General features: G+C 31.2%; 1 protein-coding gene across 1 annotated transcript; it reads left to right on the top strand.

Moving 5' to 3' along the window:
• Positions 1–2,963: 2,963 nt before the first annotated feature.
• Positions 2,964–5,695, top strand: LOC128388863 (uncharacterized). The gene is made up of 3 exons (XM_053348322.1): positions 2,964–3,868; positions 3,952–4,047; positions 4,817–5,695. The coding sequence occupies exons 1-3, from the start codon at positions 3,588–3,590 to the stop codon at positions 5,595–5,597; spliced, it is 1,158 nt and encodes a 385-aa protein (XP_053204297.1). The 5' UTR covers positions 2,964–3,587; the 3' UTR covers positions 5,598–5,695.
• The last annotated feature ends 9,509 nt before the right edge of the window (positions 5,696–15,204 follow it).

Genomic DNA, 15,204 nt, shown 5'->3' on the forward strand with positions numbered 1-15,204 from the left:
TAGCTATATTCGTTGGATTAACAAGTTTCATTATACTTCGAGAATGGATGATTTATATTGAAATGAAAGGTAAAATCATTTGGTACGAGTTTATTAATAAAATTCCTACGGTTTCAGATCCAAAATTTTATCGACTCACTGATCGGCGAATGAGAGAATATCTCAAATATGTTTTCATAAGTTCTACTTTCTTTAATCGGTTGATAATCGCTGCAATTCCGTTAAGCATTGCATTCGTAGCTGGTCCATTCATCGTTAACCCTTGGTTTTATAAGCTTGCTAAATTGCGAATCACTGTACTTCTATGGGGATTCATAACATTTTATTCAGCAGTGCACATAATTATTACATGTTACGGCATTGGGAATTTTTTTGCATACATCGTATCTTATTATACTTCTCGATTATTATCTTGTATTGATATTGCTATCGCATTACGATACAATAGCAATGGCGTGAATATTACTAGACTTTTAAAGGAAATTGACGGATATTTTTACAATTTAACTAAAACAGCTGATTCGCTTCGGTACATATTGTTGTTAAGTTATGTTGCTGCAGTTGTAACTGCAGATACATTCCTCTTCTTTGGTTTAATTTTTCAAACGAATTCGAAACTTTTTTCTCATGGTGCTACATTTGTGGCGATGCTTCTTATTTTCTTTCCTGCATTGATTTCATATATTAATGGTCGTTGCGTGGTCAAAGTAAGTAAAGTAAATTAATGGCTGAGTTAAGGTCCTTATAATTGTCAATTTCTTCTTGTTTTCCAGCAACAAAGTTTGTGTGTTCATCTTTATGCGATAAGTAAATCAAGCAAGGCTAAAGTTTCAACGAAAATAAAGGTTCGATCAGAATACTTTAAGATCTCGAATCAGATAATGTTTTTTATCATTAGATTCTCAATACAATGGATCGATTGTTATTTCCTGGAAATGGTATCAAACTTGGCCATTTAGTCAACATGGATAATGAATTTTGGCTAAAGGTAAACATTATTAATATCACGTTAACTATAAATAGTAAACTTAAGTCCAAATATTTTGAATAAAATAATATTTTATATAATATTTTTACAGTTCATTCTGGAACTTGCTTCATCCCTCATGCTAATGATAATAAACCTAAGATCAATCATTAAATATTAAATACACTGCGTTTCAAAATATTAGGGACAGTAAGTAAAACACAATTAACAACAATTTAAATACTTTTTTCTTTCTAAATTGATAGAACATAAGTAGAAGATGATAGTTACCAATAATTAGAATTAAATTATTAACCATTGATGAGTAATAATTAAAACAAGGAAAACCAAGCGATCAACATGATCGCTTTTCTGAATAATTTTAGAAGATGGAATTCACGAATGTCATCTTTTCTGTCTTTTTTATTGAAAATTTTGTCAACCTTAATTTAAACAGAGTAGTTAATCGTATCTTTGATTAACCTCTCAAAGTTTCAATATCCCAGGGCGTGCGGTTGATACAATTGAAAAACTTACATTCATCTGATGCTCTTTCTTTTCTCTTCCCCTTTCATTGCCTCGAACGTCATAATTCATCCCTTCTCTCTCTCCCCTTTTCTCTTTCTTTTCCATCTAATCCTCTTATTAATCTAATTAACATTTTAATTTAGTCAATTTAACGCCCCGTTTTTTTCATTAATTAATAACTTTTGACCCTGACCCCCTATGACATTGGTTCTATTTTTTGTTGTTGAAGATTTTTGTCTTCTTTCTGTTAATATGTTTTCCATATCTGTACGGCTCCTAGTTTTTCTTAAATCTTTATATAAAAAATCGTGAATCGTAATAATTGTTTGTTGATTGATTACCTTTTCTCTCATTGTAAAAACAGTTTTACATTATTAAGGACAGTAGCTTTTCCTATGGAGATTTAACATGGTGAAAGGTGAGTAAATTAGTCTAAAGCAACAATGAACTTAAAAATTGAAACTTTTTTAATTTTTTTTTGCTCCCATCATAATAATTGATATTTTCTGTATAAAATCCCAAAATATAAAAATTTTTAATCAAATTAAAATAGAGAAAAACTGGAAAATGAAAAAAATTAGGATTTTCCAGCGATTTACCCTACTTACTTGCAGAAGATTCACTTTGATGATTGTAATCAAATTTTTCTTTATTTTAATTTGATTAAAAATTTTTTATATTTTGGGATTTTATACAGAAAATATCAATTATTATGATGCGAGCAAAAAAAATGAAAAAAGTTTCAGAATGAGCTGATAAAACACCAAGCAAAGTTTCACTAATTTGATAAATCAAACAGTCGAATAAAAAATTGAATAAAATACATTGTACACTATCTATGGTAGATTTAAATTGTCAAACTATTAATAATTAATAACTTGAAATGAAAATATAATTAATGGCTATTGAATACAATATCTACATGGTTGGTTTTTCCTTATTTTAAGTTCAAGTTTCATGTTAGACGAGAAAATATCAATCAGTGATCGAAGGCTAGATCGAGAACTAAGAAGCGATCACCAAGATTCGAGAAAGAAAAATCAAGAACAAATCGAATCTAATTTAAGATATTAATTGTAGCATCTTGCGAATCATAATCTTGTTTATATCGATCTATTTATTCTATTGATGGTTAATTTTAATTGTCTTCTATTAGTATAATTAATTGGCAAATATGAGATTAGCATCATTTGTTGTTGTTGATCAAAATGGTTAATGATGATTGTCAAGCTTGATGAGTTTTCTTGTTCATCAACAACTGTAAATATAAATGTATTAAACAACAGTTAAATTAAAAGATAAATTATTGATTTCATTACAATTTATATAAATTTGTATATAGATGACGCTGTTTGCTTGTTTTACCAATATGAGGATTTTAATTAGACATCAATTAGAATGGTTAGTTTAATTAGATGTTAATTAATTAATTATTTAATTAGTTGTTGATACCAAGTTAATCATGTAATCATCATTATTATAGTCAAGTGGTTGTTTAAATTGATTTTAAGAAAAGTTATTCAATGTAAATGTTTACAAATTATTTGCTCATCATCAAAAGCTATTAATGATAATCAATAGCAAATTATTATCTCTTTACAGTATTTAAATTGTGATTAAGGGAGATGACAGTTGTATTGAGCGTTGGGATGATGATTACAGATTCGTATTTCCAGCAATCAACGGTGCGCATTATGATTACAATGAATCTCTCTCAGCATACAAAACAATTAAAGTAGGAAACGTAGGCGATAACCTGGCAATCTCTTGTTTAGTGGACGATAAAAATGACCAATATAACCTCTTTCAACTGCATAAGAAGTACAAATGGCTTTATAATAGATTCGATTCTGACTCTTGGATAAGCTGGATAGAATTGGCCCCAGTTGAAAGAGGAAAATATTCAAATTCGAAAGTAAACTATACGGTGGGTTTATGATTCGAATTGATTGTTGTTAAAATAGATTTGAGAACTCGAGGTAAATTCAAGTGTGTTCGTAAAGATGATAAAACAAAAAATGAGATTGAAATCATTGTCGATGTTGAGCCAAAGGCAGAAATCGATGAGTCCGGTTGTGTAAAAAAGTCAGAAATGGACTTGAAATTGGATCGTGAAACCTTCAGAGTACTTTTACTTTCAGGGTTCCTTGAGAGTTTCACCAATGCTTGGAAAATCGACTATAATCTGGCCGATGATATAATAGAAAAGCCTTTGGAACTTAAATACGTTTGGGTTCATCAACCGGCGCTCGTTTGGTATGAAATTTTAGGTAATGAGACTTCTACTAATGGGACTCGAAAAAGTGTTTCCAAGCTGATGGTTGTCGGTTCTGTTTTTTATTACAAGTGTGAAAAAACTACTAATATTAAGTGGTGAGTTAATTGTTTAGTTTAGAGAATAATTTTCTTCCTTTGATTCTCAATCATTCAAATCAATTCTAAACCTTTACCATTAGTCGCGATATGGTCAAAAATTCGGTTGGTCTCGAAAATATCGATTCGATAAAAGTTGCTGACTTGATTGGCCTTCGTTCAATTCTCGGAATATTTGAGTAAATATCATTTTGATTTACGATTAACTGGACTAAGTTTTTACAGTGTGTTATGAAATGCACTTTAACTGTTTGATTTAATTTCACAGCATCATGAGCGATTCTAGAAATTTTTTGTTAGTGAATTTTTGTCGACAATAAACCAACTTAGATATACCTGAGGTCATTTCAATTTTATCGCATTTTACATTGAGAAAATCCACGTACAAACAAAATTTGAAACTATCAATTCAAATGAAAATTTTTCTAAGAAGACTATTATTTTGGACTGAATTTTTTGTTGAGTACTTTTCATTAGTCGGTCCTTGCAACGCCGGGTTAGTTGTTGACAAGTTCACATTAGTTCTTGAAAAATTTCACTTCTAGTAAAAATTGGGTATTTCGGACTCAATAAAATCAGTGTCAATTCTCAGTAAATGAATATATCGTCGAAATAAAAGTGTTTCAATACTTCAGAAGAAACCCTAGATAGTCATTCAGTACTAAAAAATTTCTATCACAAAGAGCAAAAGACTTAGCTCTTCAATGCGTTTCAATGGGAGACGAATTCACTGCGTAAAAGATTGAACTTGGAGTTGATACTGTGAGACACCCGTTTTTCGTATTGAATTTTCTTTATCATATATTATTTCTACAACCTTTCACAGTATTTTGCAGAAAAAAAATTGGAAAATGCACAAACCCCTACCGCACGATAGCTTCTCAAAGTGTTAAAGTCCTTTTCATAACACACTGTATTTTCTTTCTTTTTTTTGTTTTGATTGAAAAGAAAACCAAGATGGAATTATATCGACAAGGCTCGATATGAGAAAGCTCGTAAGCATGTTGATAAAATTAAAGGTTATAAAGATTGTGTCACTTATAAGGATTGTGTACCCGAGACATGTCCTTCCGAAATCGCGTCGGTCACGATGGATAAAATCAATCTTGGTGATTTGAAGAAACGATTAAAAGGTCCCGTTAGAAGGCCGAAACTTGAGCTTAGACCAGATCAGTTTCAAAATTTTGAAACTCTTCATGCCGATGAATCTTTTGAGATTGAACTTTCTTGTTTACCCTTGGCTATTGATCAAGATGATGAATATTTAGCCTCAGATGATTCAGTCACTTGGTATCAGTGCATTGAAAGTTGTAAGAAGATCAGAGGATTTACATTTATGCGATTTGTTGTTAGTAATAAAAATAACGGTACTTTAAAGATCAGTAAGATTGAGCTAAGAGATACCGCGATTTACGTTTGTACCCAATTTCATCAAATTCGTGGTGCGATTCGTCTTCGGGTCTTTTCTTCGACCACAATTTTCGATATTCGAACTCCTGTTGGCTCAATGTTCATGAGCACCATTCTTATTACCGTGTTGTATTTTATTTTTATCCCTTTCCGTTTAGGACTATTCAAGTATCTGGTCAAACTTTTTCGAAAGTTTCGATTACGAAAACGAGGCTACAAACCGATTGGAAAAGTAAACAAAAAGGTGACCAAAGTGACCAAACGTCAGAAAAAAGGGAAGATGAAAGAAGATGTAATGAAAAAGAAAAACGTAGTTTGATCCAGTTCTAATCAGTTCGACTATCGATTTGAACTTTCCAATCGACAATCGACGTTCAGATAATTAAATCAAAATCGAAAGAAAAAATGTAATATTAAAAGTCGAAAGCAAATATTAAATTGTGATTTGAAACCATTTTTTTTAATTGTCTTCTTAATGAGAAAGCTACACTGTAATTGACTAATTGTTCCGAGAAGTTGACCAAATGAATGATAATCTGCCAAACTCATTGAAAACTAATTGAAAAAAACTCTGCCATCTATCAGGTTGACTAATCCAAATGGGAACTCGATTAAACCTCTTGGTAACTCGGCGAAAGTTACTGAGAAATGCTATATTGAGTATTTCAGACTATCAATTGTGTAAAAATTCATAAATCAATTTTTCGTTTCACTCAGGAATCGTTATGACAATTAAATCTATTATTCAAATGGATCAATCATCGATCGAACTCAATCGCCAAAGGAGTTAAAAAGAAGAGAATTTCTTATGATAGTTTTTCGTATTATATTAGAATGATAGGTAAATCATTTAACTTTATCTATTGCGGATCGTCATTATCAAAGGAGCAACTCTGCAAATATCAACTAATATATGCTCGTAATCATATTCAATTTGCGTTCGATCATCAGAAAAGTGGTTCAGTTGGAACATAATGAAATCTTTGAAAGGAAAAAAAAATTCTTCATTTGAAAACTTGAGGCAAGTTTACCGATTGATTGTCGGTTTACCTCGGGATGACATCGATATCAGGGAACAGACCATCAAATCACTTCTTTGGTTCAATGTGTTCTACGAGATTTTCCTTATACCTCATCTTGGTTATTATTTAGAGGGAACAACCAAATTATTTATTGTGAATTATTACAAACTTAGGATCAACATACTTCGAGTTTTCTTTCTTGTTTATATTTTACGCTCAATTTTTTTGCTATCATTTGAAAATGAGTCTACCCAAATCGCTTTGGGAGATGTAGCTTTCCGTTCACAAGATCACATGGCAATTAATTTAAATATATTCGTTGGATTAACAAGTTTCATTATACTTCGAGAATGGATGATTTATATTGAAATGAAAGGTAAAATCATTTGGTATGGGTTCATTAATAAAATTCCTACGGTTTCAGATCCAAAATTTTATCGACTCACTGATCGGCGAATGAGAGAATATCTCAAATATGTTTTCATAAGTTCTACTTTCTTTACTCGATTGATAATCTCTGCAATTCCTTTCAGCCTTGCATTCGTAGCTAGTCCATTCATGATTAACCCTTGGTTTTATAAGCTTGCTAAATTGCGAATCACTGTACTAATATGGGGATTCATAACATTTTATTCAGTAGTGCACATAATTATTACATGTTACGGCCTTGGAAACTTTTTTTCATACATCGTAGCTTATTATACTTCTCGATTACTATCTTGTATTGATACTGCTGTCGCATTACGATACAATAGCAATGGCGTGAATATTACTAGGCTTTTAAAGGAAATTGACGGATATTTTTACAATTTAAATAAAACAGCTGATTCGATTCGGTACATATTATTGTTAAGTTACATAGTTGGAGTTGTCACTGCAGATATATGCATCTTCTTTGGTCTAATTTTTCAAACGAATTCGAAAGTTTTTGCTCATAGTGTTACATATATGGCGATGATTCTTATTTTCTTTTTTGCGTTGATTTCGTATATTAATGGTCTTTGCGTGGTCAAAGTGAGTAAAGTAAATTAATGACTGAGTTAAGGTCCTTGTAATTGTCAATTTCTTCTTGTTCCCCAGCAAGAAAGTTTGTGTGTTCATCTTTATGCGATAAGTAAATTCAGCAGGACAAAAGTTTCAACGAAAATCAAGGTTCGATCATAATACATGAACTTTTATTAAGATCTCGAGTCAGATAATGTTTTTTATCATTAGATTCTCAATACAATGGATCGATTGTTATTTCCTGGAAACGGTATCAAACTTGGTCATTTAATCAACATGGATAATGAATTTTGGCTAAAGGTAAACATTATTCCTATCAGGTTAACTATATAAATATTAAAATCAAGTCCAAATATTTTGAATACAATTTTTTCACAGTTCATTCTGGAGGTTGCGTCATCCCTCATGTTAATGATAATAAACCTAAGATCAATATTGCAATAGTTGATCGTTACCAAGTTATTGACAAATCAGCTGTTGGAATTTCCTGCCACCAAAATTCACCATTCGAGACCAAACCACACACGACAGAATGAGCTAATAAAACACCAAGCAAAGTTTCACTAATTTGATAAATCAAACGGTAGAAAAAAAATTGAATGCAATATATTGCACACTATCCATGGTAGATTTAAATTGTCAAACTAATAAATAACTTGAAATAAAAATACATTTAATGGCTACAATTGAATACAATATCTACGGTTTTCCATATACGAGAAAATATCAATCAGTGATCGAAGGCTAGATTGAGAACTAAGAACCGAGTACCAAGATTCGAGAAAGAAAAATCAAGAACAAATCGAATCTAATTTAAGATATTAATTGTAGCATCGTGCGAAATCATAATCTTGTTTAAATTAATCTAATTCTATTGGTGGTTAGTTTTAATTGTCTTCTTCTATTATTAGTATAATTAATTGATAAATATGAGATTAGCATCTTTTGTATTGTTAATACAATTTGGATAAACTAAATTGTGTGAGAATAATTTTCTGATCAAAACTACAATCAATTGATTATCTTTATTTTAAATCAATTAGTTGATGAGGGAATGATAAATCTGTGAGAAGAAATTAAAAACTTAAATCACATAGAAATTAATTGCAACCATAATCAGTAATTACAATGAGATATAATCAATCAACAATCATAAAGTAATCAATCAGTAAATTTAATCATTATAATCCAATGAGAGTAAATAAAAAAAAAGGTAATAACCTTAATTGTTAGGTTGATTAAAAGATTAATAATATTCTATGGATTGAATTAAATCAATTGTTCATCTAATTGTTAACCAGAACCGTTGTTGTTGTTGTTGATCAAAATGGTTAATGATGATTGTCAAGGTTGATGAGTTTTCTTGTTCATCAACAACAGTAAATATATTAAACAACAATTTAGTTAAATTAAGGGATAAATTGTTGATGGTTTGAGATAATCATCATCTTGGGTTTCCCTTTTTTCTTGCTGATTCAGTTGATTATGTTTGTGATGTTGATTTGATAATTGACCAAAATGGTAAAGGTAAATTCAATTGAACGGAGGGCCAGCACGCGTTAATCATCTGTGTGTGACCTCAGGTAACCAGGGACAGATGGTTAGAACTCAATTTAATCATTTTCGGGGCTCTCGATGGTGAATAACCTTTAGCATCCTCATCCCTCTTTCTTTATCATCCTTTTGTTGGGATACACGGTAAAGATACGATGTAATAGTGGAATTGAAGATCCTTTCAAAAATTTGAACCATTTGAGCTTCTTTTTATCGCCATCATCTTTGTGTCTCTTTAAAAATTCGTGAATGGAAAAAGGTCAAAATCTTTTGTGATGATAATTCACCTGGTGAAAGCCGATCGGTCGAGAGAGAGAGAGAGAGAAAGGGAAATTATCAACAAAGACTTTTTTTCGAATCAAGTTGAAAACCATTGAGATTTTAAACTAGATATCGGGAGAAAGGCTTACCTATCGTCCACCTTACAAAGTGACCTCTTTTTTGCTTCTTTTTCACCTTAGTTGCTTTTCCTGTTGAAGGTTTACGCTTTTTCCGTCATCTCTACGGAAGTGATCTGATCTTTTAACGCTTGTTTAAAGGGACCTAAGATGATGATGGTTCTATGTAAGGAAAATGATACTGAAGAAACTCCGGAAATGGTGCAGATAAAAAAGCGACTTCAACTTGTCATCATTTCGTTAATTATTCCTCTTGTTGCTTGTCGCCCTCTGGAAGATATAAAAATGGGGAAAAATATATTAATTAATATAATTTAGAGTAATTATCGTTGAAGAAAAAAATCTTCTCTGGATTATTTAAAAAGAGATAGAAAGTTATTCAATGAAATAATTATACTAAATGTTGGTTATATCATTCATTTGTATTTCAAATGGTCTTTTAAATTAGTTAGAGTAACGAGAGTAAAGGTCATCCATTCATGACGAGAACCTTGACCAAAACCAGTTCCTTTTGAAGAAGAGGAGAAATACAAAGATAATGATGATAAAAATAAAGAGAGAAAATTACTGTTCAATGATAGTAAATAGTTGATGACCTAGTGGAGTAAATAACCTCTGTGGCCTGTGGTTGACCTTCGTGTTATCCGTAAATACTTACGAGAGAGAAGAGAGAGACTGTCATTCAAAAGGTAAAACTGTCTACAGAATCCAAAAAGAGATTAAAAGAAAAAAAATCATCAACATGCTACAGTTTAGCTCGTGTTATGAAGCCTTTGCACGCGCAAAAGTTAAGATGATAAAGAGAGCGAGAGAAAGAGAGAGAGAAAACTGGATCTAAAGAGCCAATAAAGATACAGAGACACACGCGTCCTCCATCTGCGATGTAAACTGTTACCAGGAGTCGAACCCGAAATGACCCATAGGATATTCAGGCTACATTTTCCTCCGTCGGTGAAGTGACTTGTCTTTTTCCATATGTTTTCTTAATGGTAAAGTTCCTTTCCGTTTCTCTTTCTCTTCCATTGATTAATTCGAAATTTCTTCACTTGCTCTCTCTCTCTCTCTTACTTTTTCTTTCTCCATCCTCTTGTTATCATCTATTCTCACTTATTGATATACTTTAAAGAAGTAGAATCAAGAGAAAACCTGATCATTATCATGATCATCAAGGAGAACAAAAACAGAATTTAATTCTCATCGGTAAACATTATCATTAATATTTCCATTGTTTTTGGAAAATCAAATCAATCGGAAAAAGCAAAAAACATCCATAGGCCTTGAATGTTTGCAATTAACCGAATCCAATTTGCTCCAATTGATAAACTTGAAAACAAGTTAATTGTTGATGGTTTTCTTTGTTTACAATTGTTAAATTATCATCATCATGTTATTGTTATCTTATCCCATCTTGTTAATTGCAACGAGACTTGAATAATTAGCATCCTTAAAGCGAGAGTGGTATGAGAAGCCTGAAGAAAACAAAATGAGAAAATTATTCTTCTTGTATAATAATAATAATACATTAATACACTTACATGATAATGGAATGAAATTAGATTAGTAAATTAGAATCAACATATTCGCCTTTCAAATGGTTAAGCCAATTTAGAACTCAATTAATTTAAATTCCAGGGTCCAGATGAGGAACAACAATAATTACAGTCAAGTAAATGTTCATTTCCGTTTAAACTTTTCCAGCCTTCAAGGGAATCGCTTCTTGTGGACACAACAAGTGGACTTCTTTCATCTATCCTCAGCTTTTCGGACAAGGGTCAGTTGACATTAATCTCAACAGTGGTCAACAGAAAAGTTGATATTTTATCTCAAGGGTGTGGAAAGAGATTGAGAGAGAATCAAAAATAGGCAACAGGAAATAGAATCGTCGTCATCCTTTCCTTTCTGGTATCTCTTCCGATAATCTCTCACTTTATAAACAACAACGTTCCGTTATAACTGAAGGTCATTACAGTGGGTGTCCAGTTTACTTCCGGTTAACCAGATTGAAAGAGCAATAAATTAACTGCAAATATTAATTGTAATTGGACAAATATGACGAAAACATTGTCACCATTTCGCCAAAACAATGGACACTCTCACCAAAAGTAGCCACAAACTCTCATCGCTTGTTGACTATTACATCTAATTAAATCAACGGGTGGGCCACAGAATTAAAAGAAGACCCAATTAGACGATATGGGCAAAATGGAAGAACAATTAACTTAATTAGAATAGAAAATTAATTGCAACATTAATCTAATTCCATCCAAATGTTGGTTAGTCCAGGAAAGAAAACAAATGAGACGAAAATGTAAACAGAAAAAAAAAATTTTCTTCTCTCATATGTTAACATGTTTATCTTTTTACAATTAGAATTTATGATTTCGATTAAACTGGATTAACACTAATTAGTGGCGAAAAAAAAAGAATAATCAACTAATTAGAATTAATTGAAAGACATAATTAATTAGAGAAAAGTAAATGATTACAATTTGCTCACGAATGGAAACAAACATTGACAAAAGGAAAAAGTTTTCCAATGAAAAACAATTGGGATCGATTTTTTCATATTCTAATTACAATTAACCTTTAATTGTTTACCAATCAATAGAAATCAAGGTTAAGTCAATTAGGCAATTAAAATGATCTAAATTTTGATTTATATACTTTGTTTTCACTTTGATAATAACAATTAACATTAAATACTATTGGTTACCAACCTTTTTCAGTTGATTAACTAATCCAATTTAATTAACCTGTTCAATAGTAAATGTAAATTTGATGTAATTAGTTAACAATCAGGTTAATCATTTCAATGATTATTGTGTGTGTGTGTTTTTCATTGATGGTTTTCAATTGATCATTTAAATTTGATTTAGTTGTTGCCAAAAATAAGATCATTTAATTTGGTTATCGATTGTTAATCATCAATTAATTAATAGAATGAAAAAAAAAGTTAATCGACAATTTTTTCATTATCATTACAATAAAAAAAAGATTTTGATTTAAAACCGATAATCATAATTGTTGGAACAATTTAATTTACCCTCTCAATACATTTATACATTTATTAGCTAAATTGTTAACTGTAAACACATAACAATTAACTGATCGTAAATAAATGAAGATGCTAATTGTAGCAATTTAGAAAGTAACAGTTATACCAAGGTGGAGGAAATTAATGATACCGAATTCGAATGAGTATAACTTTTGATCTGTTTGATATTTTTATTTCAAATGTTCGATATTATTACCCTTATTGAACCAAATCATTCGGCATCTACGAGGCCAGGCTTCCATAGCGTCAATAGTTGATTGGGGCAATTTTCTCCAAGCCGCTCTTATAGCATTTTTTAAAGCTTTGAGATTTCGTGGATTCCTTTGTCAACAAGTCGCTTCATATAAGGCCAAATGGCATAATCCATCGGTGCACAATCTGGGGAATTAGCTAACCATTTATGGGGTGGTAAAAATTTGATTTTTTTCGATTTCATGAATTGTAAGGTCCTTTTCGAGGTGTGCGAAGGGGCGGAGTCTTGTTGAAATATATATTTGTTATCAGGGTATAATTTAGGCAAATCGAACTCGAAAAATGGACTCAAAATACGGTTGATATAATAATCAGCATTGACCTTTGCTTTTATATCGACGAAAATTAGATTCGATTTACCTCTCATGGAGATCGCCGCCCAAACCATGAGACCGAGTTTCTTATGAGCACTTTTTTTCTTGCACTTCTTTTGATATTTTTGACCTTTTTCGACATAATAAATTTCCGTTTCCTTGGTATCATCAGGTAGATAAAATGTCTTTTCATCACTTGTGATGAATTTATTGAGTCCTTTTTTCCTTATTAGTTCGTACAAGGGCCAACTACGTAATCGACGTTGGAATATCGATCGAACGTTTAACGCGTGAACTCGTTTCTTTTTCAACTTTTTAAGGCCAAAAACTTTATCTCGATAATATCGGATAGTTGTTCGAGAGACACTGAACTTATCCGAAGACTTTTATCGTCGGTGGATTGTCCGATTTGAGTTTTTTCGCCAAATGATATTCCTGAAGTTTAGTTAGTTTTCTCGGCCTTCCAACTTTTCGTTGGCGTTTTTTTTTCTTGACTCGAACTGGTATATTATTTATTTCTTTTTTCACGGTGGACACTAAATAAGAACTGACGATGATATTTTCTTTTTTTAATTCACTAATTATACGTTTTCTTGAGTAATTTGCGCCTAAAAGTTCAGCTATTTTGATTCTCACTGAATCAGCTATTTTTGACCTGGTCATTTTAATGACAACAATATAAATGACATGATAGAAAGGGGATAAAAAACTCTTTCTTTTGATATATTGGAAATTACCTAAGAGACTAGACTTCATGACTTTTTGTCGCGACGAAATCGGTATCATTAATTTCCTCCACCTTGGTATATATATAAGTAACAACAACTATTAAAGATTAAGGTTAATTTGCTAAATAATAAAAGACCATTTAAATTACAATAATCAATTGATTAATCAAATTTTGTTTATTGATGGTCAATAGTTGATGATGATTATAATTATTGATGATAATCACTTGTTGATTTACTAGGAAATGATTAAAGAGGAGATTCTTGAAGTGGTCAAGTAAATTGTAGATTTAAAAAAAAAATGACCAACCAATAATTTTAAATTGTTCATTAATCATCTTTGCAATTGTTAAACTTTCCAAGTTTTGATTGTTGTTGCAATTTAACTTGTTGAACCTTTTCAAATCTCCCAAATTTAACCTGATTCATTTTTATGAGGACCCAAAATGTGATGATCAGGTTTTGTTGATTGTTGAGGGTGGAAATTAAGACAAATCAAGTGAGAGAGAGAGAGAGATGATTAAGATGATGGTTGTAATAATTAGTTTTCTTGTATTTTCAAGTGTAAGAGAGTTGAAGATGTAACAATATCATCGCACAGGTAAAGATCATCATTAGAACTTTTTGTTTTCTTCTTCATCATGAGAATTAGCATCAAACATGAAATCTGGTTCTTTTTCATCTCTCTCTCTCTCTCTCTCTCTCTCTCTCTCTCTCTCTCTCTCTCTCTCTCTCTCTCTCTCTCTCTCTCATTTGGGAAGAGCATCATCATGATGAACCGTAAATCAGGTCAACTCTGGTCACGGGCACAGAATAAATGTAGACACGCATGAGATAACAATTTAGACTTTACCATGAGGTGTGCCCTGAAGCTGAATTGAGAGAGAGTAAAAAAAGAGGGTTGATTAAGCTTGAAACAATACCGCAGGATAGAGAGAGAGAGAGATGATGATGATGATGATGATGAGAAGGAGAATAAGAGAAACTTGGATTAATCCATTATCTTCAATCTTTTGAATCTCTACTTTGAGTTTCCCTTGTTAACTGGGACAATTTATGGATAAAACAAGTTTCTCACATGTTCGACTTCGCCCTTTTTATTTTGGCTTAATCTTAAATCCCAACAATTAGATTTAACTGTGTGTGGCTCACAATTAAAGGTAAATTCACTAATTTACCATCAACAGAAATTAACTTGATTAGATTAACCTTTGGTCACGACATTAGATGACCAGAGATATTCACAAGTTACACTGAGCACCGTAAGTAAGTTGAATTTTTGATTTTGTAAGAAAATGGTTATATCTTTTTTAATTCAGACTCAATTACCCAGTTAAACTAGTAGTAAATATTAGCACAATCAATAGAAATAATTTTGAATGATTTAAATTCAGATTAATTCAATTAGAAAAATTTTTATGTTATCACTTTTCATCATTTTTTGAGACCAGGCAAAGTTAATTTTCCATTATGGACAAATTTATCAATACAAATCTCCCATTCAATTAACAATTTAAGGAAAAATTAACTTTGCCTGGTCTCAAAAAATGATGAAAAGTGATAACATAAAAATTTTGAATACAATTTATTGTTTAGGG

The sequence above is a fragment of the Panonychus citri genome, unplaced genomic scaffold (genome assembly GCF_014898815.1).
Source record: "Panonychus citri isolate SS breed McGregor unplaced genomic scaffold, ASM1489881v1 Contig00104, whole genome shotgun sequence".
NCBI lineage: Eukaryota > Metazoa > Arthropoda > Arachnida > Trombidiformes > Tetranychidae > Panonychus > Panonychus citri.

Bases quoted from the DNA above. Each gene is read 5' to 3' on its own strand.
- LOC128388863 (XM_053348322.1), top strand. From the start codon at position 3,588: ATGGACTTGAAATTGGATCGTGAAACCTTCAGAGTACTTTTACTTTCA. The intron at 3,869-3,951 runs GTGAGTTAATTG...CTTTACCATTAG, and splicing joins AAAACTACTAATATTAAGTG to TCGCGATATGGTCAAAAATT. The intron at 4,048-4,816 runs GTAAATATCATT...TTGATTGAAAAG, and splicing joins TCAATTCTCGGAATATTTGA to AAAACCAAGATGGAATTATA.